The sequence below is a fragment of the Panonychus citri genome, unplaced genomic scaffold (assembly GCF_014898815.1).
Source record: "Panonychus citri isolate SS breed McGregor unplaced genomic scaffold, ASM1489881v1 Contig00137, whole genome shotgun sequence".
Lineage (NCBI taxonomy): Eukaryota > Metazoa > Arthropoda > Arachnida > Trombidiformes > Tetranychidae > Panonychus > Panonychus citri.
The window spans coordinates 506,304-530,008 of NW_026515542.1; the positions used below are offsets into that span (position 1 = coordinate 506,304).

Here is a 23,705-nt window from a genome sequence, read left to right on the forward strand (position 1 = left end):
GGTGCAAACATTGACGAAAACTTCGAAGAGCACCGAACAAATGTAAAAATCGTTTCATTCGATACGAACGTTACGCGCCTAAAGAAATAGAAGCGATGTCGTAGGGTCAATGGCTAAAAGTTATAAATCTTTTTAATTTTCTCTTTTTTCTTGTTCTACGTAATATAATTGTTAATTAGAGAGAGAGAGAGAGAGGAAAATGAAGAAACAATTAGTAATTGTATGGTCACTTGAATGGAATGAATGAAGTTTGCGACATGGGACTCTATATGAAACGAACACACATTTTAGAGTCAACTCTAAAATTGACCTTCGATGTTACTCGTTTTGCACTTACTGTAGTAGAAACTGTATAATCTTTCTTACTCTTAACCAGAATTTAAAACTTACCGATCCACCTCCCATCATCCTCTCTGCCATGTAAACAGCCTTATTACACCTTGGGCAAATCTCAGATCCGCCGAACTTAAGTTTAGCTGCAATCCCGTTTGCAATACTATTTATTGAATTGTTATTGTTCACCATTCTTGCCACTGATCCTTTTACATTTTCTGTAGAGGTTGTGATTGGGTGAGTAATGATGGTGGTAGCAGTGGTGTTGGTGGTAGTGGTGGTGGGGGTAACATTATTAGTTGTTGAATCATCTGAGGCCAAAGTGGAACCGTTAGGTGATAATGAAGTTTCACATTTATCAGATTCAAGTGAAATGGCCTCATCAGATGTTGGGCTGCAGGTTCCTGAAGAAACTGGTGTTGAATTAGAACTTGCTCCAAGAGATGAAGGTGGCTGGGGTGATGGGGTAGAGGAGACAGAGTTCACTGGAGATGGTGATGCTGATGATGAAATTGAAGATGAAGTTTTAACAACACCGTTTCTCCAATTGGTTTAACTGTTGGTGCATTTACAATCTTAGCTGATCCACCTTCAGTGTTCATAACACCAGCAACTAACCAAATTCATCAAGATTAGATAAAACTTCATCTCATGAGATGAACCATGTCCAGCCATCACAGACAACTTAAAATACAAAGACTTCTTCCATCTCTCATTTCGAACCTTCATCTTTTCACTCAAGTAATGACACTTGGTTTTTGCGCTGGTTGTACACCAAAAGACTTCTGAGATCGCAATTATGAGTTTTTGGGCTTGTCCGTGATTACAAATTTGAATTAACTATATATGACCGAGAAAAATCAGTATAAGAAAAAAGCTCGAGTCATTTAGTTTTGACACAAATTAATTCTAAAACCGAAGAAAAAATCGAGAAAATTAGATCCATGATAAGTCTATGAAAACGTCTCCTCTTCATTTTTTGGAAATTTTCTTTCACATTTCCAATAGACAAAAAAACACTAAAATCGAGGTTTTTTAAATCTTCTCTCAGGCTATAGATAGAATTACAGTGAACATGATTTATTATCAGATTTTTGAGGTGGTTTTGAAAAAGCATTTATTTCATCAAAATTGGAGCATTTGCCGAGAAGATATTAGATCGGGATAATCTTTGCGTCCATTTTCATTTTCCGTCACTTCGACACCAAAAGTCTCAGTCATTAATCATTAATTAATGACGAATATTAGTAATAGATTTTTTAATATTCCAGTTTTAATGAAATTTTGATCCAAAGTTCCCAAATTTTTCCCCACTGGTTAGTATTGGCTAAAGTTTTTCGAAAAATCACCGAATTTTCAATTTTATTTCAAACAAATTTTCAGTTGATTACGAATATGAGTAGAAAAAAAGTTCTAAATTTTCCCTTAGATGCAAACCAATTTTCAAAATCATATCGATTGTCACCCAGTATCACAATAAGGATTAACTGTAAACTTGTCATCATCATGGAAGAGGAAGACAAAAGATGAAATACATAGAACGCGAGAGAGAAAGAGAGAAAGAGAGAAAGAAAAGAAAGAAAAGAGAGAGAGAATGAGTGAGATGTTTAGTAGGAGGTGGAAGGTGAAAGAGAGATGATTCTAATACAAGAAGGAGTTACCCTGGTGAGAGAGAGTCAGGGGGATGAAAAGGATGATAATGATCCTTTGGAATAAAAGAACACAGAGAAAGATGAACATGAATTTTTATTCTAATTCTCTAGTTTATCTTCCCCTCTCTCTTTCTCCTTTTCTCTTTCTTTTTTTATCTTCCTTTTTTCTCATCTTTCTTCTTGCCTTTGTAACATTTCCTCTTCATCATCTTAAGATGATGATAAAAAAAAGTTATCTTTCATCTCTTATCATCTTCTCACTCACTGACTTTTAATCGTAGAAAACAAAACAACAAGATTTCACTCCCTTAGTTTTATCAACAAGTTCATAACTTAAAAGTTACCACAATAAGTAACAACAATCAACAATAATTACAATTGAAAATCATCACAATTTAAGTAACATCACAATCATCATCATCTTAATTGTTTCATTACAAACTAACTCATAGTGTTTGTGCCCATGCTGACAACTTGAAAACTGAATTAACTGTAATTTAATGTCACCCATTTGTTTATATTGACAAAAAAACAAACTTTTCTTGCTACTATTAATAATTACAATTTAATCCAGTTATTAATTATCGATAAAAACATTAAACCATGGAGAATCTTAATTCAACCTCTAATTGTCAATCATCATCATCATCATTAAAGACAATCAATGATATTGATTATTCAGGTGAAAATGATGTCCCATTGAATTTGTGTAAACCTAAAGATGAATCAAGAAAAAGGTAAGAAATTAAATTAATCTAAATCATTACAATCAATTGATTAGACAATATAAATATTATATTACTAATTGTTGGAGGGATATTATCATCATTATATGATTAATATAATAGCTTAATTGTTCAAGTTAATTGTGATTCTTTTGTTTTATGATTTCGACCTCGTTTCATTTAATTATCTTAATAATGATGATAATTTATTATGTTTTTTAATAATCTTCACTTAATTTAGTAACTTAATTTTAGCTACAATCAGATAGTAAATAAATTAATTCCCTATTAACTAACCTATGGTTGACATTAATTGCTAATTGTTTATAAGATATAATCTTTGTTTCAACAACAAAACGATTAACTGATTAACAATTAAGACATTAAATTCCTTGGGTAATTTAATGGTAATCAATGTTTTTCTGTCTCATTTCCTTGTGAATGATGATGATTATTAATTTGTTTCTAATTGTGATTCTATTGCCTGTGTAGGAGAGTTTAATTGTTAAGACAATGAAATTAATTATCAAAAGATAAAGTGTTTAATTAATACCAATGTAATAAACGAATAAAACAAAAAAAAGAATAAGAAAAAAATGATAACAATTAATCAGATTTCATTCATTATCATGTATTTACTGAAAATTCTGTGTGAATAAGATTAACTTTTCTTTTCTCTCTCTCTCTCTCTCTCTCTCTCTCTCTCTCTGAAATTTCAGAATTTTCTCAAGAACCTTGACAACAGGTAATAGAACATGATGATGATGATGATATTAAACCGACATCATCAGTAAAGAAAAAGGTAGAAGATGATAAGATGAAGATTAGAATGCAAAAAAGGGAAAAGAAAAATTTTTTGTTCTTTTTTCATTTGATAATCTAACTGTTGTTGAGATTTCGAATGCTGAGTTCAGGTGAATTGATGTTTATAATGATAAATGTGACACAAAAGTAAAAAAGACCGACACAATAGGTTATTCTCATAAGATGATGATGCTCAATATCTAATGATAGATGTGAAGATGAAGTAAAGGAAAACTAGAAGATGGAAAAAGTTGATAAGTTAAAGAAAGAAACTTTTTCGACCCTAGTTACCTGTGTTCGATTTAATAACAATCATCATGTAGAAGATAATAATTACTAAGATAGTGATAGAGAGAGTATAATGTGGGAGTTGAGTGGGTGGGGTAGAGAGGGAAACAAATTAACAGAAACCGCTAATTTCCTTATATCAAAATGATCATTCCGCTGATCAATATCTTCCTTTTGTTTTCCTCATCTCGAGCATCCTCTTCATGGAGAAGGGGGTTGAGGTTGAGATGATGAAGAAAAGATGATGCTGATGATGACTTGAGAGAGAGATATTAATTACTCTCTTAATTGTTATCATCTCTTGAGCAACTTTGTCTTATTACCGTCCTATTGTCTTAATATGTTTTTAAGTTTCTCTCTTTCCGAGTTAATCAACAAAAGAGACAAATCAATGTTTACTGATTAGTTGAATGATGATGATTCTACAACAATTAATGTTAATTATCCAATAATAATAATAATAATAGTAATTGTGACGAATCGGCAAAAAGTTTAATTATGATCAACAATCAAAATTATTAAGATTGAGAGGGAAAATCTTATAACAATTAAATCAAAGGTAAACCGTTAATTGTTATCGATTGAGTTAAGAACAAAAAAACTTCAAAATCATTTCGACTCCAAAGTCCCTCCACTTTAATTATAATTAGTTGATTGTTGTTGTCATCATTCATCTCTTAGTATTAGATAAAGTAAAATGATTATGTTAATTATTGATGATTATGATGATTTGGTCATGATAGACAAATAAATCATTATTTTTCATTTGATTTGTCTTTTACTTTTGTCTTAACTATTTGATGGTTAATTAGTCGGTGATCTTAATCAAAGTATCTACATACACTAATTACAACTAATCAATATTATCAGCACGATTATATCACAATAAGCATGCTAATTGTTTGATATTATCAATTTTAATCGTCATTATCTATTAGCTAGGATAAAGTCATTAAGCAACAATAGCGAAAATTATTCTTGATTGTTATTTCATTGGTCAACAATTAGTTAATCAGTTGTCAATGAAACAAGAAATTAAATCCAAACTGAATATTCCTATCTAATAATTAATATAATACAATAAAATCATTATTTAAGTCTCACAAAATAATGTTTTCTTGTAATTATGATTAATTATTCAATTGTGTTAATAGGATGATTGGGAATAAAAATAGAAACTAAATTATCAGGTTAATTGTTGTTGATTAAGATTTCAGAAAACAAGAACTTTTAAATGCTAACCAGAACGGTTTATTTTGGGTTGAATTTAATAACTTTTCTTGCTGATTGTGCTCATCATTCATGGTTTTTAAGAAGATGATTAAGATAGTTTTCTATGTAATTAGTATTCAGTATTAACCATTGACAAGATGATGGTGATGAAAATGATGATAAAAGGATGAGGATGATAAGTTGATTATCTGTTAGGATTTTTTTTTCCTTCAGATTTTGGGTTAAAATTGAAAACTTTTCTTCCTGATGGTTGAATTTTTTTTTATAACTAAACAGAAAAGTTAATTGCAATTTAAAAGTTAATTGTTTAAACACTAATGATGTAGAAAAAAGTTTAAAATCATCATCATCATCATCATTATCCTCTCATCTTTGGTGTATCTTTTTCGTATCTCTCAGTTAAATACAAACAACAGATTTTCATGGGAAATCATGAGGATCATCATGGTGATTAAAATGAAGACAATTATCTTCCTATCTTCTTACTCTTTCACTTATTTTCTTATAATTATTTTTTTTCTAGTTGATACACTGAAATCCTCTTACTTTCTCTTTCTCTCTGTCAATTTTGAAGATGATGAGGATCAGGATTAGGATTAGGATGATGACTAAGATGAAGATGATCTTAGCTCTGACTTTCTCCTAACTAATAATATCAAAAAAAAACAAACATTCAGTTGGATGTTATCCAGATTTGACTCATTTCCATCCTTAACTCATTTGTTTTTATCACTTGTTAACTTAAATAGATTCAACAATCATAATAACTTATTAGCAAAAATTATTACTGATAATTTATTATCAATTAGTTATTGATATCCAAAGCATAAATATAACCCCAAAATTATGTAAATATCAAAGTTACTAGACAAAGTATCAATCTGATTAATCAATTAATTGTGATACTTATAACTTTTCAAGTACAATTAAACTTGTTGATTAGTATGAAAACTTTCAATTAAAATTAACTATCAACCGATTACTTATTTGACTGGTGATTGATTTGATTGCTAACTTTAATTGTGATGGTAATCAAAAAACAAATTTGACATAAATAAATGTGTCTGTGTGTTTTGAAATTATATAAACACAATTAAATTAAATGCAATCAGAATGAGTCTTATTGTGGATAAGATAAATAAACAATTTAAGTTTGTAAATTAGCAAAAAAAAAATTCCGATTCCAAATTAATGTGTTTAACTGAATAACAATTAAACTATGAACTGATTTAACTGTTAAACCAGTTAAATTGTAAGCTGTTAATTGCTGAATCCCTAAATTTGGCCAACTGATCAATCAATGATCTAAAAATAATCGGTAACAATCAATAAGTTAATTCAACAACAAGCAACAGGAAATAACAACAATTTAACATGATGACAAACAATTAAGAGAAAGAAAGAAAAAAGTTCTTGTAAGTTTTGTGATGAATGTTCAGTTCCCCATGAAACTCATGCAACTCAGAATGATGAACCAAGAGATTGTCAATCAAAAGAAGAGAGAGAGAGAGAGAGAGAGAGATTCAAATTCAAGTGTGACAAAGATGCTGAGGCCTAGAAAACGCCCAATTCGTCAGTTCGTCGATTTTGTTTGTTCAACTAAAAATCGAAAAAAAAAATTCGTTTATCCTTCATTCGTCTTCCTTGTTTGTCTTCATGATGAAATTTGTTTTTCTCTTCTCTTATTATTGTCAACAAAAGTTGATAAAACTTGAGGTTTACTTTCATTACCTTAATTGTTACAATCAATTGATGAATCTATCAGATGAATCAGATAGTTGCCATCATCATGGAGATGGTTAATTGTGATCATCAATCTTAATGTGTAATAAGAATCAAGAAAACTACTGAACTATTAATAAGACATTAGATTCAATTCTGATAATTCAATGATATCTATTAATTAATATTAAGAAACTTTTTTTATTATTAATTGTTGCTGATGTTAATTGTTGTAACTATAACGATGATTATAAACATTGATTAATCATCAACATCTAAGAAGGTAATTATTATTATTATGATTATTTCTATGATCAATTAAACACAGAAAAAAAGTAATCATGGAAACCTCAATGTAAATATTTAGTTGGTAAATCAAATTAAATTAGATTCAGTTTAGCTTTTTTTATTGATTGTTACACTTGAAAATTGTTGTTGATTGTTGATTGTTGACTTGATAGTGATATTTAAACATAATTGTTAAGATTGAGACATTTGACAGAAAACATTGATTTACTAATTGCTCTGCAATCAAATCAATTGATCAATTCAATTAACAGTTAATCCTTCAAATTGCAAAAGTTAAACAACTTTCATTGATAATAATCATCAACAATTAACTCAATTTTAGATAATTATGATTAATATATCAAATAATCAACTAATCATGAGAATCAAATTAAAGTATTATTATTATAATAGCATAATTATCAATCCTAATAACAGTTGAGCTAATTAACTAATTTTTTGTTTCTAAAAATTTACTCAACTCGGTTTAAGATCACTATTAATTTTAATCATTCAGAATTCGAATCAAATTAAGCCAAAAACAATTAATTTTCTTGTTTATTATTACATTTTAACCAATTAGTGTGAAAACCATGAGATATTAATGATAATTGTGGTTAGAACTTTTCGAAAAGTTTCAAAAAGTTCAAATTCTTTCCAGAGTTTCTTAATTAATGGTGATTTCTAACTGAATCAAAAAGAGGAACATTTTCCCTACTAATTATGATTAATAAATTGTAGTTTTTTTAACTTAGATGAAAATTAATCAGCAAAGAAAAAAAAACTCGATTTAAAAGTTCGAGCGAAAAACTTTTTCGGTTCAAATTGAAGTTCGAACTTTTTTCTCTCTATCTTTCTCTTTTGTCTTCATATATTCTGTAATCTTGAATAATAAAAATCTCTTCAGGTTATTAGTTATCATCGTGATTAGTTGATTGATTGGTTACAATTAAGTTAATCATGATAATCAGAAAAAAGTCAATTAAGCCGACGTATTGTTTTCAAGTATTTGATTTTGTTTATTATTTGATTTCTCATTCATCATCATCATCATCATCATCCTGCTAATCACTTTATTTCATCTGATTTTAATCAGTCAATCCAAATGAATAAAAAATTATAATGTTACTATAATATTAATCACTTGAACAATTAACTAATAGTGATTGAACTTATGTTATTGAGTGTCGTTGTTTTTTTATTATTATGACAACAAAATTAAGACGAAAACTTTTTTTTCGTAATTACCTCAGCATTTTATTTGTACATCTAAATATATTTAACTTAGATTATTATCCATAGATTATTGTTAATAACAAAAAGAAAACGTCATGATTTGATTAATTGTTTCAAATGATAATTAATTAAGATTGTTAATTATGTAAGGAAAGGAAAAAAATTTCGCTTATCGAAATTTTCTCAAGGTTTTCTTACCTACTTGAAAATCTTATTATTTACTTCAACTCTTTTCTATTTCCCCATTGAACACAGTTATTATATTCATATTTTTCGATAGTTAATTGTCCATATGATCATGATTATCTAATTAATAACAGCTATTTGCCTCTCTCTCTCTCTCTCTCTAACTCTCTTTCTCTCATTTTCTTTCATTAACAATCATGTTTCGATCTTTTTTCATCGAAAAAAAGTCGTAATAAATATAAGTGACTAAGGATTATATTAACAATAATTATTGACTATTTCATGACTAAATCTTAATCAGGATAATTAATTAATTGTTGCGAATTGCAAGTTTTGCTTAATACAAACTTCTATTGAGCTGTCATCTGGTGAGCATTGGAATAGCTAGTTAGGAATCTTTTGAAAACGATAATCGACAATTTTGACTTTTCAATGGGCAAAGTTTGCAATAATTTTTGCTTTTTCGATCTTACCTGAACTTTGGTCGCAATCGAGAAAAATAGTCCAACAGTAGCATTTCTTATGGCCAACTTAATTTAACATGGAGATTAACTTTATTCAAAGCTTAAGATTTGCTCTTCTTGTTGAGAGTCAATAACGAGTCTATTGGTCTTTGTATTTAGTATTTAAATGAAGTCTCGTGAAGTCCATCGAGGTATCGAGGCCACTTAAACGTGATTAATTCTTGTTTTCCCTGAATAACAAAATTTAAAAAAAAAACGATACCTCAAATCGTCAATAGATATGAAAATATATTCTCAGGGAAGATTCAGTTCAGTTTTGAGATTGTTGTTTTCTTTTTTTCGCATCTTGATTGATATTTTTGTCATCCCTAATTCTTAGACAATTAATTGATTTTTGTATTCTTTTTATTGAAATTCTAGACCTTTGGAAGAGGATTTTCATCCATCATCGATATTCAGTCGTCCCAAGATCCTTGCCAATCGATCATCTAATCCAGTGACACCTTTGTTTTCACTTCGAGCAAATTTGGTTAATCCAATTGGTTCTGTTCATGTCAATCATCATCCTTATTTGTTATCATCCTCACAACAATCTCCATGTCCAACTGATAAAACGGGAATAAGTCCAATTTCAATCAAGTCCTTTAAGAAAAGACGAATAGAGGAAAATGTTAACCATGGAAAATCCTGTTTGGAAAGAAAAGAAATGACACCGGATGTAGAGGAAGAAGAAAATGAAAATGAAAATGAAAACGAATTAGTTGAAGAAGATGAAGAAGAATATGAAGAAAATGATGAAGAAGAGGAAGTTTATGATGAAGATGAAACCCTAGCCGAATATAATCGTCTTCATTATCATCGAATGTCCAACAACAGTTCACCAGAGTATCAGAATTTCCCCTATGGTGTTAATGGTCTTCATCGACTACACGAATACAATTCTGGTTCAACGACAACATCCTCATCTTCTCATGGAAATCCAAGTTATTCTGTTTCTTATTCTCATCATTCACCTTCTTCATCTGGTCCACCCTTTAATGGTTACGGTTCATCTTCACCTTCTCCCGTTGTAACCGGTGTAACCGATTTAAGGTCTTCTCAACCTTCACCTTCATCATCTCCTCTTTGTTCATCCTCATCTTCATCTTTCTCATCTGCATCATCTTCATCTCTTTCACCTTCACCCTCTCACCACATGATTACTGATAATTTACACAATTTAAAACCTCATCAGACCAACTTCCTAATCCAAAGTATAATCCAGCAAAATGGTGACACTTCCGTTGCCTTTCCCCTTTATCTTCCAAATCATCATCATCACTCTCATCATCTTCTTCATCACCAATCTCAATCGATATCATCTTCATGTGATCAAACAACGAGAAAACTAAGTAAGTAATAGTAATCAGATAAAGTAAATTATTAAATTCTCACCATTAACAGTTTTTCCAAGATTCATTTTCTCATCATATGTATATTGATAAACACAATCAACTGTTATCATCTCACTTTAGACTGTTGTTAATTAATTGTGATGATAGACAAATTATATAGATTCTAACAATTATTATTTTCTAGATGGTGAAACCAATTATTTCCAGTTATTCAGTTAACAAGAATATGATTAACTAAATGAGAAATGAACCATTCGAATACTTTTGGCTTTTAGCCATAGAAACAAAATTCTAGAGCCAATATTCAGAAGCTACGATGATAGAGAAAAGTGTATTTCATATTCACCATCACAAAAGCTCATCTTCACAATTTAATTAGACCGTAAACAAAATCCTCTCTATGTCATGTTATAAACTGTAATTGATATTAATCAACAGGCAACAAAATTAACAGAATCGATCATTTATCCTACGAGAGAATTTCATGTTTATCATTTGATATCATTGGTGATTGACATGAATTTGGAATTGTCCTTTTGTTTTTCCTGGCGAAAAATTAAGAAAAAAATTAATTGTTAATCTGTGTTTGTTTACTTTTGTTTTCGCAATTAGATAACAAGGATGGTTTACATGTAATTAAAAATTCTCAAGATGAATTACCTCGGGCTCACATTAAAAGACCAATGAACGCGTTCATGGTTTGGGCTAAAGAAGAACGGAAAAAGATCTCGAAATTATTTCCAAATATGCATAATTCAGCCATTTCAAAGCTTTTAGGTAAGAAGAAAATCCTTGATTACTCATTTAATTATCGTCAATTCTATCTGCAACAATTGAGAACAAACAATAATCAATTGAAGACTGATGATGGTTAATTGATTGTTGTTGTCAATCGGAAATGTAACTGTTCATTAGTCTTATTGCTAATTATTAATACTTATCTTAATTCCTTTTTCTATTCTTCTCCATCTCTCTCTTATCATCTATTAGGTGTCCGTTGGAAATCAATGCCATCTACTGAAAAGCAGCGTTATTTTGATGAACAATCTCGACTTAATAAACTTCACATGGAAAAGTATCCCGATTATCGTTACCGTCCAAGGCCTAAACGAACCTGCGTTTTTGAAGGTCGTAAAATGAAGATATCAGCACTTAAACAGTTGATCAAACAAAACAATGGAACCGTAGGTTATGTCTAAATCCAATCGATCGGGCCAATTGTCGAAATCGTTACGTCCAAAGGATTATCTCTCTTGCCAAAGCCTTAAAAGTCAAAAATCAGATAAATTAAATTCATAATCAATAGTCAAATCCCTTTTGAATGTGTTTTTTTTTCATCTTAACCACAAAACAATCACCAAAACATCAATTTAATTTCAATGTTATATTCAATCATGTATAGTTAAATCAACGATACATGTTTATGTAATACAATTCATGTTAATTTAACAAATGTCTTCTTTATCACAATATTGTATCATCATGTTTTTGAAACATTTTAAGATCAAATTACCAAATACAAAATGGTTACTTTAAATTATGGCAAATTCAAGTTTCAATTTTGTATCTAAAAGTAAATCAGTTGTTTAAATCATACATTATTATTACATGTATTAATCTCAGCAACAAGTAGGAACAAGTTCCAACAAATGGGTTTACATGATGATTAGAACATGATTACTTACAGAAATCAATACGAATCTTTTCAATTTTTTTTTTGCAAGAGCTTCTTATCAATCTTTCCATTATCATTAAGTTTAATCATCATCATGTTGATGATAATTATCATTTCAATTCTGGTTCAACAGAGGAGAAAAAAACTAATTCTTCAACTCATATCTCTCTATCACTTATGAAGCTCTTACAGAAACAATCGTGAAACTGTTGAAATCTTTTAAATAGATAACACCAAATGATGAGAGAATGATGATCAAACATTTAAGATAATTTAAAAGAAACAATTGATTTACAATTAAACATAAAAATTAATTCAAATCAACAGTAAACACAAAACATAACGGAAATAAGTATTTACCTTAACCGCCATTAAGATGCAGACAGAAAATCTTGTAAAATTGATAATCAGTCATATCCAAAGTTCAATGAAAGAGTCAAGATATACACACAAGATAAGAAGGTAATAACAATTAACATTTTCAATTCTCAACAGTTAACAATTTAATCTTGTCATTTAAGTTTGAAGGTAACTATTAACAATTGTGATTCTTTCAAGTAGTTCAATTAACTCAATTGTTTCAACCACTTTAATCTAATTTTCCGTTTTTTTTGCTCTTTCATTTGTCAATTTCTCTTTAACAGATTTCCGACATATTGGACTTTTTCTTTACACATTTTTCTCCACAGTGATTATCAATTGTTTTCTATTTCTATTCTTAATTAATTGTCATCTCATCTAATTGTCATCATCATGCCTGGAATTTGTCACCGTTGTGAGAAAACTGTTTACTTTAATGAGGAGCGAATGGCTATTGGTAAATCTTTCCATAAGACATGTTTCGTTTGTGGTGAGTTTTTTTCTTTTTTTTTTTTATTAAATTTTCTCTTTTAATTGTTTACTGATTAGTAGAATTTGTTTTCTTATATTTAATATTAATCGACTCTTGAAAGGATAAAGAGAATCTCTTAGCAACCATTTTGTTTTTCTTTTCTCATTTGTTCCCGGGTAAATGATTTCCCTCTATTCTTATGATGTTGTTTCCTTTTTTATCTAACTGACAGTTAATCTAATTTCTTTTAATTGTTAGATTTCCACTTATTAATTTATCTTAATTTCTCTCTAATCAAATATATCGGTGATTTTTAGGTTAACAATCTCAACAGATAGAATAGAAAATAGAGACAACCTGTTAGTCATTTTCTTCTGTTGGATAGAATTTTTTAATGTTCTATTCTCTTTGACGCCATTTTTGTTACTTTTCATTTTCTGTTCTATTTTGCACTTTTCATCATTTCTTTTTTTTTCTCTGATTCTCTCTTTGTTTTGCTTTTTCTCCCAATAATGGAAAAGAAATGATTAATTAGCGAAATTATGTAGCACAACTGTACTTCCATTGGTTAGTAATCGGAAATGATTCATTTTCCTTATACAAAAACTCTGAAAGAAAAGTTAGCTCATCATTTTCTGTCAGTTTCGCTAAAATAACATTGTTTTAATTTGAATCGCAATTATATTCTCATATTAATCAACTTTTTTTCCTCACAATTAAAGTCTCAAATATTCCCACTTTACTGCGATTTACCGTCTTCTCTTGTTGATTAGGTGATATTTTTTTTCCATCTTCATGTACTTACATTTATATTATTCTGATGTTAATTGTTCTTTGTGAGTGCAAATTGATTAGTTTCATCTATACTGTAATTAGATTTGATGATTGACAATATAAAATGATATCCAATCTAGTGAGTTCTACTCTCACACACACATTGATGTTTTTCCTTCAGAGTTGAATGACGATACAATTTCAAATTTCTTCACAACAATTCTTACCCTCTAATAATAGTAACCTTGATCGATTTACCTTGACAAAGAGAGAGAGAGAGAGAGATTCTGCTGATGAACATTCATTATTATTAATGTTCACAATGTTCTTTATTGTTTGTTGAAGAAAATCTCATCAAGATACAATTTCAAATTTCTTCACAACAATTCTTACCCTCTAATAATAGTAACCTTGATCGATTTACCTTGACAAAGAGAGAGAGAGAGAGAGAGAAAAGAAAATTCTGCTGATAAACATTCATTATTATTAATGTTCACAATGTTCTTTATTGTTTGTTGAAGAAAATCTCATCAGAATTTCTTTACCATTACAAACCCAAATTCTTGTCCCCATGTAGTAAAATAATATTTGTGTGTGAATCGCATCCTCTTCTTGAGGTGTTCCCTCTGTTAGCAATGTTTGATTTTCCAAAATCTATCATTATCTCAGCTGATTACATCATTTTATCCATCATCAGATAATGACGGAGATAAATTGAATGAGCAACAACAAGAATATGAACCACGATTTTTTCTATTAGTTGTAAACACATTTTAAATAATAGAAGAAAAATCAAATTCGTATAATCAAAATTTTTCATTCTTTTCTCTCCTACAAAAACCAAATACAGAACTTTTTTTTGATAAACAATGAAAATCTTAAAGGAAACTCCTTAATCAACCTATTCAGGACAAGTTTGGGTGTGTGTTTTAGTTAATTGTTTAAATCACAATTTCACTTTCCCTTTGGTTAAACTGTCTTGATGATTTAACCAAATGATGATGATAATGAATGAGAAACAAAGACGACGAAACGACAAAAACAATCAAGGACGTGTTGGCATAAAATAAGAAAATCATTTCAACTCATAACCAAATAAGGTCAAAACCTTTTTGATAAACTGATATGATAAAAAATGAAGACAATAACAACAATCAACAAACATGAATAACCAAATAAGGTCAAAACCTTTTTGATAAACTGATATGATAAAAAATGAAGACAATAACAACAATCAACAAACATGAGATATTAATTTGTAATATTATCAACACTTATGTTGATAATAAGGATTGTGCTTGATTGTTTACACGATCCTTTTTTTTCAACCGGTTATTATTTTCTTCAATATATTCAACTGTATAATAATTACAATTAACAGTGATTGTGATTATTAACCATCATCTTATTTAATAGAGAAAAAAAAATTTCCTCCTCATTGGGAACCGTATTTACGGTTGAAAATATTTAATTACCGTTATTTATTAACTATTACTACTACTGTTAAACTGACCGTTAATTTAATTCATACCGAGTTATTATTATTTTAGTGTTTGAGTTACAATTTACAACACCATTAATCAATTATTCAAAGGTAAAAGTGTCAAGGTTAATTTGACCTCAACCTTAGGTGTGTACTTAAATCATCAGAATTAACCATTAATTGTTTTAGATTGTTAACTTCTTGAAGGTTGAGATGAACGAAATTGATTCTGATTATTGTCTAGTTTTTTTTTGTAACCTCTTTTGATAATTTACTGATGATTGGGATGCAATCAACTGATCATTTTGTATTATAATTGTGATGATGATGTAAAGAGGAAAAGGTTTACCTCTTAAGTATTTCCGTTTTGTTTGCTATATTTGATTTCAGGTAGCTAATTGTTAACTTTATCGGTTGATTAATTTCAAGATATTTTCTGAACCTTTTTTTTCTCGTCAAATTTGATCAGCATCACCAAATGTAAACTCTAATCATTAACATCCTCATCTTTTCTACCTCATCACATCCTTCATCAATGAAGAGAAAAGATTTATCAATCGTTGATTGTTATTCTTTAGAGACAAATCATCTATGTTTTAAGCTGATTGATTGAAATTTCTTTTCTGTGAGAGTAAATAAGGGAAAAAAATATAACTTTCATCTTCTTCTTCTACTGAATTGATTTTCTATCTCAACTGTGAACAAACTGATAGAATTTATTAAAGTGGTCCCATCAATGAGGGATTTTTTATTTGTAGTAATAGAAGTACAATGAACTTGATACGTTATACGTTTTTCTCACACACAACTTTCCCGCTCATTGGCACGTACATGAAACTTTTAAAATCTTGTGTTAATTTAGTAGGAACTTGATTGAACCTTTTTAAAACTAACAACTTTTTTCCGGTTAAGTTTTTTCCCCCTTATAGTCTTACATGATTTCTAATGATAGTAATTACAAGTGTCTGGATATTATTGATTCTTACACTTACATTAAATTGTTCTGTCAATAACTTTACAATTAATTTCGATTGTTTCGTGTTTTCTCTCCCTCTCTCTCTCTCATATAGCAAACAAGGGTTGTGGCCGTCGACTTGATAGCGGTAACTTGACTGAACATAATGCTGATGTTTACTGTCGATCTTGTTATGGAAAATTATTTGGACCTAAAGGTTATGGTTATGGACTTGGTGCTGGTGTTATGAACACTGAAGGTGGATCAGCTAAGATTGTAAATGCACCAACAGTTAAACCAATTGGAGAAACGGTTGTTGTTAAAACTTCATCTTCAATTTCATCATCAGCATCACCATCTCCAGTGAACTCTGTCTCCTCTACCCCATCACCCCAGCCACCTTCATCTCTTGGAGCAAGTTCTAATTCAACACCAGTTTCTTCAGGAACCTGCAGCCCAACATCTGATGAGGCTATTTCACTTGAATCTGATAAATGTGAAACTTCATTATCACCTAACGGTTCCACTTTGGCCTCAGATGATTCAACAACTAATGTTACCCCACCACCACTACCAAACACCACTGCTACCATCATTACTACCCCAATCACATTTACTGTACTTCAAGGGCATAAGTGAAAAGTATAAGTGCAAAACGAGTAACATCGAAGGTAAATTTGAGGCTCCCAAAGAAAATGACGATAACCTGAACCCCGATGACTAGAAGCGCATAATTTTACTTATCATGAATTAAAGTTTCTTTTGCTTAATAGTAAACGGTAACTTAACTTTAAACTTTCATCCAAAAATGAGAGAAAAAAAAGAGAGGCTAAAGCTGATAAACAAGATTTAAAGAAAAGAGTGAGAGAGAAAGAATTTACTCAGGTAATCATGTAAATCAATACAAATCGCCGATTTGATTATTATTATTCAAGGTTAATCACTGACAAAGAGCATTTTCAATTATCATCATGAACAAACCACTTATCCCTCACCCTCTTCATCTCTCAATATTTCCAGCCTTTTATGATTTTATCACATACATATTACCATGTATTTCAAATGCAATTTTTTTCTCACAATCTCATTTATTTACCTTTTACAGTAGTAAATTTATTGAAATTATAAAGTTGATTTAACTAATCATTAGCACTTTTCATTGCACTTTCACTCACGTATGAATTGAAACACGATAATTTATTATCATAATTATGAAAAACTATTTCCAAATTAATCATCTAATCATCAGGAAATTAATCTGCTTAGATTCATTTGATGTCAATCAGCAATCAAATAGCTTAAACTTGTCATTTTGATCTTCATTTAATTTGTTTTTCATTAATCAAATTAATAATTTACTAATTTGATAATTTATTTAGGCCAATATAAGGTTTCTCTCTCTCTCTCTTCTTTCTTTCTCTCTCAGTCACTCATTAAGTCCACTAAGATTTAATTGGAAACTTAATTTCTTGACCAAGAACTGATTGCTTGTCAGGTCACTTTGAAGTAAAAAAAGTCTTGCTCACTTAAAAATCAAATAAGAGCGTTTGTTTTTTTTCTGACTGTCAAAAATGTATGTAAAAGCTAATCAACTAATCAAGGAAATCAAGTTAATTCCCATTTAAGGTTTAATTTTCTTCTTCTCCTCCTTACCTTGTTTAGCTTCTCTAATCCAATCTAGATTAGGCGGAAAGATCAATTGCAATTATCGATGCCACCATTGATTTTTCTTGACCATTTCTTTTGATAAGTTTGCTTCTGCTGCTGATAATGATAATTGCTGATGACAGGTACATTTAATGACCTTGTTTTATATGTAATATTGATTATTATCAATTGAAACAGTGTTTATACTGATCAACCAGAACGCGGACAAGACTTTTATAATAATTTATCCTTCAATTAAATGAAACCGTTTCTTAATTAATTGTCAGATATTAATTAATATCAACCAGACCAATAAAGATGAGACCACTTATTGGACACACGAGGTCGTTTAAGATTAATACTCTTGTTGATAATAGTAAATAGTTTTAATAGGGTATGAAGCCCATTTTTGTTTAACCCCAACAATTTGATTAGCTGTTAATCAGTAAATTGTTACAAAATTTACCCCAAATTTTATCAATTGCATTTTACTCCGTTCTTATATTATCTTTATCATCATCATCATCATCTCCTTTATTATCCCAATAGAATCTAAATTGTTGCTTAATTATTAATCTGTAAACTGTATTTGCCTTTAATTCTCTTTCTTATTCTTGATAATTTATTTTCTTGTTTTACCATTTTTCCTGCAATTAACTAATTGTGATCATTTTTTCTTCTTCTCATTCAGGCTTGGCATAAAACGAGTTGCTTTAATTGTAAGGAGTGTCACAAACGTCTGGAATCAACAACTCTTTGTGAAAAAGAACATGAAATTTACTGTAAAAGTAAGTAATTAATTGGCAATTTAGTAAATCATTTTGCCTAAAAGCACAAAATTAACATCCAACTATCATATTAATAAGAGTTAACCGATTGATCAAAGAAACAAGAAATTTATTTTTCATTCAGAAACCGATTTAGTCTCGGTTAAAATTTAGAATACTGATTTACTGTATAAGTTAATTTCTAGCTCATTAATTTGATGAAAATCTTTTCATATCTTTTTTGTTAATTGTTGTAAGTTAACTTTATGCTCCAGTTTAAGCATGATTTATATTATTATTAATTGTAATGAACAATTTTTCAGAGTCTTATAGTTTAATTTGAACTAAATTATTTATTGAGAACAATCAAAAACAATTGATGATTATGTGAATCAATTTCTATCTCATCAGTTAAGGGAGGAAAACTGTTACTACTTTTGTGGTATATGTTTCCGTTTACTCTTCCCTATCATGATCTAACCTAATTACACAAATTGAAATAACAACAATTTATCAAAATATCAGGAAGTTTAAATTTAGTTAGTGTTTCCTTTTTGTAGATTTAATCATAATTGTCACTTCTTAATTTGACCGATAACTTTTGATTAATATCTTTCAATTCTCTGGGGTGAAGATTAATGATCTTAATTTTGCTCTTCAGAAAATTTGTTGATTCTAATTGTTTTAATTTTATTTCCTTCTCTCTTTCTATTTTCCTTAGCTTGTTACCGTAAAAACTGGGGACCCAAAGGTTATGGATATGGAGTTACTGCCTTACAATCCTGCAAATGATTTTCTTAACAATCAACTAATTGCTCAGATTAACTCTACCTTTGGCTTGTTCTGGCTCGATGTTCAATAAGGATCATCCAAATTGATTCAATTCTTATCACTTATATTTTTATCAAATAACCCGTTTTCTTAGGACAAGGTGAACCTCAAATACAACAATTAACTTTTAATCGTTGATATTTTAATTTTATTAATTGTTTGCAAATTGCAAGACAATAACCATAGTATTGACCACAATTCAATTTTATCGCAAGTAAATTGAGAGTCAATCTCCACAATCAACCTTGGAATTGGATAATTATTAAATTATTTAATCTGATTGAATTTATTGATTATTATTATATTATTATTATTATTATACTTTTTTTTGTTTCTATCTCACTGATTAATTTCAGGTTCCTTAACTTTAATTGTGATTCCTTAATTATTACCATCAATTATGTAAACCTTGATTCCCAAATTTTTTTTTACTCACCATTCAATCACAATCAAATCTTGACCAATGTGTATTTTAAATTATCTTTTATTACTCTAATCAAATTTAACTAACCACAATCAACTAAATCTTTCACCATTTGGCCCCAAATTTACAGTATCTTTTAATTGTTTCAATCTAATAATATTGATGAACACAATTAAGCTTGATAACAATGGAAATATATAAATTTGTATACAATAAATTTTATATATTTCTAATCATTTATTGTATTCACAATTTAATCAACTCTCCCAATGGTAATTCAAATTAACTAATTTTATTACTTTCTTGTTTGAAACAATAAGATTACTAGTAATTGATTAAAGATAAATTAATCAACTAATTCTTATGAATTGTATTTACCTGATACATTTTAATTAATATAAAAACGCCTTCGAAAATAATTAACTAAACATTAAATTGTCCAATTAACTGCAGAAACCAGAGGTTAAACCTGAATTAAGCTCTTAATTGCTGATTAGTGTTACCTGAAACTTGAAGAGTTTTCAATTCAATTCATTTTGTGAAGTAATTAGTTAATCAATCGGATTACCAACAAACAATTAGTTAACCAACATGAATAGTGATTCCTCATTTCTGGTTCTCAATACTGATTACCTCAAGTCTAAATTTGGCATTTGCAAATTGATCATAAGTGTGAGTTGATTGGATATTAATAATCAACTGTGTCTAAATTGTTACAATTAACTTGATTTCTTTGTTTTTTTTACTTTCAGCTACTTGCATTGATTTCAATTATTCTGTTGTCACCAAGATCTCATTTCTTTTTCGTTACGAATCGTTATTTGTTTCTTTACGCAATTAACTGGATCCAATTTTACACAATCACAATTATGCTAATTTGTTGTCTATTTTCAGCCAATACTTCATCACTTTTGACCCAAATTAACTTTGTAAGTAAATCTCTTGAGTGACCACTTCAAATATTATGAGTGGTCAAGATTTAATTAACAACGTTTGGTATAAGTTGATTATGAGAGTTAATTGTTTCTTTGGACTTTGATTGTTATTAATAAATTAGGATTATGTTTATCATTTCATCTCAATGATCATGTATCTGGTTACTGGCCTGTGGTCAGTATCAAAATTGACCGACACTGACATGACAGCTTATAAAATTGCAGCAGTAAGTTGATTGTTTAGATATTGTGATCAGATTAATTAATTCAATTTCTTTTTCTGTATTTAATTGTGATTAGATATTCGCCTTTATCAATTCACTTGTTCATGCAGCTCATGGGTTTTTTTCATTCTCATCATACAAATCAGAGTAAATTGTAAACAATTAAATTTGTTAGGATTGGAAAATAAGCAAAGTGATTAAACTGATTCATTGAATGATCCGTAATTTAATCTAATTCAATTGTCTCAACGTGGCCGCGTGCACCCGGAGGACTTGAACTTGAATAGACCAGCGAACTGATGAACTGTTGATGCTCATACTTTTCTGCTATTTTTAGATCCAATAAATGACAAAGCAAATAAAATATTCGAAATTTTTGATGGAAATCACCAAGTCCACAATCGAAACTTGAAGTCGTTTTGTTGCTTTAGTGCTTATATGAATTTATACTTAGCCAATGTCGAAAAAAACGCTCTTCAATCTCTAATTATCGCAAGAGAACCATTTTGGTTCATATTAGCGCTTTATCTAGTGAAATCAATGAATAGAGAGTAAGTTCCAATCGACTGTTGGCCATATCGAGAGCGAAATTGTTTCCATACCAAGAGCGATCTCGCTCATTCCAAATTGGTTTAACTTTTTCTATTCCAAAGACAAAAATGAAAAAGTATTTACTGTTATTGAGATGAGATAAATCATTGATCTGATAATAGATTAGAGATGATTGAGACTAATCAATTTTACTCATTTAATTTTCAAACAATGTGATTAAAATTATCTATTTAATTAGTGATCAAGACCAAATTTGGTGAGCATTATTTCATTAAGCCATTTTCTATCACTTAAAGTTTAATGTTAGAGGTCTATGAGGGAGATATGAAAATACTTTAATTGTTACCAAATTCGGGCTTGATTAGATCACTAATCAGAAATTGATTCTTTTTTTTCGACCAGCTCAATAAATACGCCTTCGAGAACAATCTAATATATAAAATAAACACTCAATTGTCAATTTAATTGTAACAATCGAAGGCTTAGCTTGGATTCTAGCTAGACTACAATTTAGTCTCTGGATTTTTAATTTCTTTGATTCAGTTGTTGTGAATTTATTTTCGAAAGTTCTTTTGATCTTATTCAACTCATCGAATTCAATCAACATGAATAGTGAACAAAACTCTTCATTCTTAAGTCTCAACACTGATTACCTTAAATCTAAATTGTGTATTTCTAAAGTGATCATAATAGTAAGTTAATCTAATCAACTGTTATCGAATGTCTCTAAATTGTTACAATTAACTTGATTTCTTTTTTTTACTTTCAGATATTTGCATTGATTTCAATCAGTTTGTTGTCACCAAAATATCAATTGTTTTATGTTACAAATCAATATTTATTTCTTTACGCAATTAACTGGATCCAATTGTACACGATCACAATTATGCTAATTTGTTGTCTATTTTCAACCAATACTTCATCACTATTGGTCCAAACTAGCATTGTAAGTATTAGATGTCCAATCTTAATTTAATCAATTGTAACAATTTAAGTTTAACTGTGAGTTGAATAATCATTGAATTTATCTGATGATTCAGGAGTATGTTTATCATATTATATCAATGTTCATGTACCTGGCCATTAGTTCATGGTCGTTCTCATGGCTGAATTACAATGAAGATACAACTTATCTATTTGCAGCGGTAAGTTAATTGTTTAGGCAATTTAACCATTTTAATTGATATCATTTGGTTTCTCTGTCTTCTCGTTTAGATATTTGCATTACTAAACTCCTTCGTTCATGCAGCTCATGGTTATTTCTCAATTTTATTAAGGTGAATTGTGAACAATTAACTAAGTTTAAGAAGGCGAATCATCAAACTGATTGTATAAAATTGACGAAATAAATTTTTTATATCACTTCTATGTTATTTTGAAAAACATTGTCATCGGTTGAAATGTCAGTAATTAGTAAATTGTTGGATTTTTGGTTGATGGCGCAAATGTGGGTCTCAGGCACTTCAGGGATCACCTTCATTGATAGAGGAATACCATTTTGTTTAAAAAAGTAGTCGGTCTTAATGTCGTTACATTGGTCTCCTAATTGTGAAAAGATAAATGTGTAAAATTTCATTCAATTTCAATTATTAACTGACTATTGACTTACGGGTCAAGAATGAAACATCGACTTCTAAGAGAGTGTCACTTGATTCAGAGTTAGCGGAAGTGGTTCCCCATCCGGAGACGGTGAGTTTGGATAAACCAGATTCGCTCTTTGGTAAACAGACTGGAGAAATTTGTTGAGTGAATTTAACAGGCTTTGAGAGGGTCAAGATGGCGAAATCGTTGGAAAGATCCTTTCGATTGTAGTTAGGGTCAACCCAGATTTCTGAGACTGAGCTGATTTGAGAGTATTCAGAGAAAGCCTTGACTTTTCCAAGGAAAACATTGGAGACATCGAAAGGTGAACCATCATCGCTGACAACACAATGAGCGGCAGTGGCGATGTGTTGTTCATCGATCAAAGAACCACCACATTGAGCGAATGATCCAGCGTTTCGGCTGACGTACGATCTAAAAAAGTATGATTGAGATACGATTAGCGAAAAGAGAAAAGAATCTCATAAACAAAACTCACCGAATGTGAGCTAACCAAGGGTATTTGTGGGCTCGAACTTTACTTCCTTTGTAGATTCGACCAGCTGAACCTTCCATACTCACTCTGTCCATGAAAGACGAAGAGAGAAAGAGAAAAGTAAAATTACTTTTATGATAATTTTGCAGCCACGTCCGTCAAATATGTTCATCTTAATTTGATTGACAATTAGCATCATTCTCT

At 29.6% G+C, this 23,705-nt stretch overlaps 4 protein-coding genes and 1 long non-coding RNA gene across 5 annotated transcripts; 3 read left to right on the plus strand and 2 right to left on the minus strand.

Moving 5' to 3' along the window:
• Positions 1-131: 131 nt before the first annotated feature.
• LOC128392875 (uncharacterized) lies at positions 132-11,123 on the minus strand. The gene is made up of 5 exons (XR_008326044.1): positions 10,986-11,123; positions 10,366-10,870; positions 8,941-9,618; positions 391-1,173; positions 132-155 (listed from the first exon to the last, which is right to left on the minus strand). It is a non-coding gene; the product is annotated as an uncharacterized LOC128392875 (long non-coding RNA).
• LOC128392840 (protein pangolin, isoforms A/H/I/S-like) lies at positions 2,192-11,872 on the plus strand. The gene is made up of 4 exons (XM_053352927.1): positions 2,192-2,722; positions 9,352-10,322; positions 10,938-11,102; positions 11,316-11,872. The coding sequence occupies exons 1-4, from the start codon at positions 2,589-2,591 to the stop codon at positions 11,522-11,524; spliced, it is 1,479 nt and encodes a 492-aa protein (XP_053208902.1). The 5' UTR covers positions 2,192-2,588; the 3' UTR covers positions 11,525-11,872.
• Positions 11,873-12,478: 606 nt separating this feature from the next.
• Positions 12,479-19,946, plus strand: LOC128392772 (cysteine and glycine-rich protein 1-like). The gene is made up of 6 exons (XM_053352849.1): positions 12,479-12,528; positions 12,645-12,850; positions 16,160-16,679; positions 18,046-18,085; positions 18,383-18,479; positions 19,180-19,946. Exons 2-6 carry the CDS (start codon positions 12,754-12,756, stop codon positions 19,248-19,250), a joined length of 825 nt encoding a protein of 274 aa, XP_053208824.1. The 5' UTR covers positions 12,479-12,528; positions 12,645-12,753; the 3' UTR covers positions 19,251-19,946.
• A 1,074-nt stretch (positions 19,947-21,020) lies between these two features.
• Positions 21,021-22,789, plus strand: LOC128392870 (uncharacterized). The gene is made up of 4 exons (XM_053352959.1): positions 21,021-22,116; positions 22,194-22,370; positions 22,465-22,569; positions 22,640-22,789. The coding sequence occupies exons 1-4, from the start codon at positions 22,030-22,032 to the stop codon at positions 22,703-22,705; spliced, it is 435 nt and encodes a 144-aa protein (XP_053208934.1). The 5' UTR covers positions 21,021-22,029; the 3' UTR covers positions 22,706-22,789.
• On the minus strand, positions 22,764-23,641 carry LOC128392858 (proclotting enzyme-like). Its single transcript, XM_053352945.1, has 3 exons — positions 23,505-23,641; positions 23,034-23,440; positions 22,764-22,966 (listed from the first exon to the last, which is right to left on the minus strand). Exons 1-3 carry the CDS (start codon positions 23,594-23,596, stop codon positions 22,779-22,781), a joined length of 687 nt encoding a protein of 228 aa, XP_053208920.1. The 5' UTR covers positions 23,597-23,641; the 3' UTR covers positions 22,764-22,778.
• Between the last annotated feature and the right edge of the window lie 64 nt (positions 23,642-23,705).

Excerpts from the sequence above, each read along its gene's own strand:
- LOC128392840 (XM_053352927.1), top strand. The coding sequence starts at position 2,589 with ATGGAGAATCTTAATTCAACCTCTAATTGTCAATCATCATCATCATCA. Across the intron at positions 2,723-9,351 it reads AAAGATGAATCAAGAAAAAG|ACCTTTGGAAGAGGATTTTC; the intron begins GTAAGAAATTAA and ends TTGAAATTCTAG. Across the intron at positions 10,323-10,937 it reads TCAAACAACGAGAAAACTAA|ATAACAAGGATGGTTTACAT; the intron begins GTAAGTAATAGT and ends TTTCGCAATTAG.
- LOC128392772 (XM_053352849.1), top strand. The coding sequence starts at position 12,754 with ATGCCTGGAATTTGTCACCGTTGTGAGAAAACTGTTTACTTTAATGAG. Across the intron at positions 12,851-16,159 it reads TAAGACATGTTTCGTTTGTG|CAAACAAGGGTTGTGGCCGT; the intron begins GTGAGTTTTTTT and ends TCTCTCATATAG. Across the intron at positions 18,480-19,179 it reads ACATGAAATTTACTGTAAAA|CTTGTTACCGTAAAAACTGG; the intron begins GTAAGTAATTAA and ends TATTTTCCTTAG.
- LOC128392870 (XM_053352959.1), top strand. The coding sequence starts at position 22,030 with ATGAATAGTGAACAAAACTCTTCATTCTTAAGTCTCAACACTGATTAC. Across the intron at positions 22,117-22,193 it reads TTTCTAAAGTGATCATAATA|ATATTTGCATTGATTTCAAT; the intron begins GTAAGTTAATCT and ends TTTTACTTTCAG. Across the intron at positions 22,371-22,464 it reads TATTGGTCCAAACTAGCATT|GAGTATGTTTATCATATTAT; the intron begins GTAAGTATTAGA and ends CTGATGATTCAG.
- LOC128392858 (XM_053352945.1), bottom strand. The coding sequence starts at position 23,596 with ATGGACAGAGTGAGTATGGAAGGTTCAGCTGGTCGAATCTACAAAGGA. Across the intron at positions 23,441-23,504 it reads CCTTGGTTAGCTCACATTCG|ATCGTACGTCAGCCGAAACG; the intron begins GTGAGTTTTGTT and ends ATACTTTTTTAG. Across the intron at positions 22,967-23,033 it reads CGATGTTTCATTCTTGACCC|GAGACCAATGTAACGACATT; the intron begins GTAAGTCAATAG and ends TTTCACAATTAG.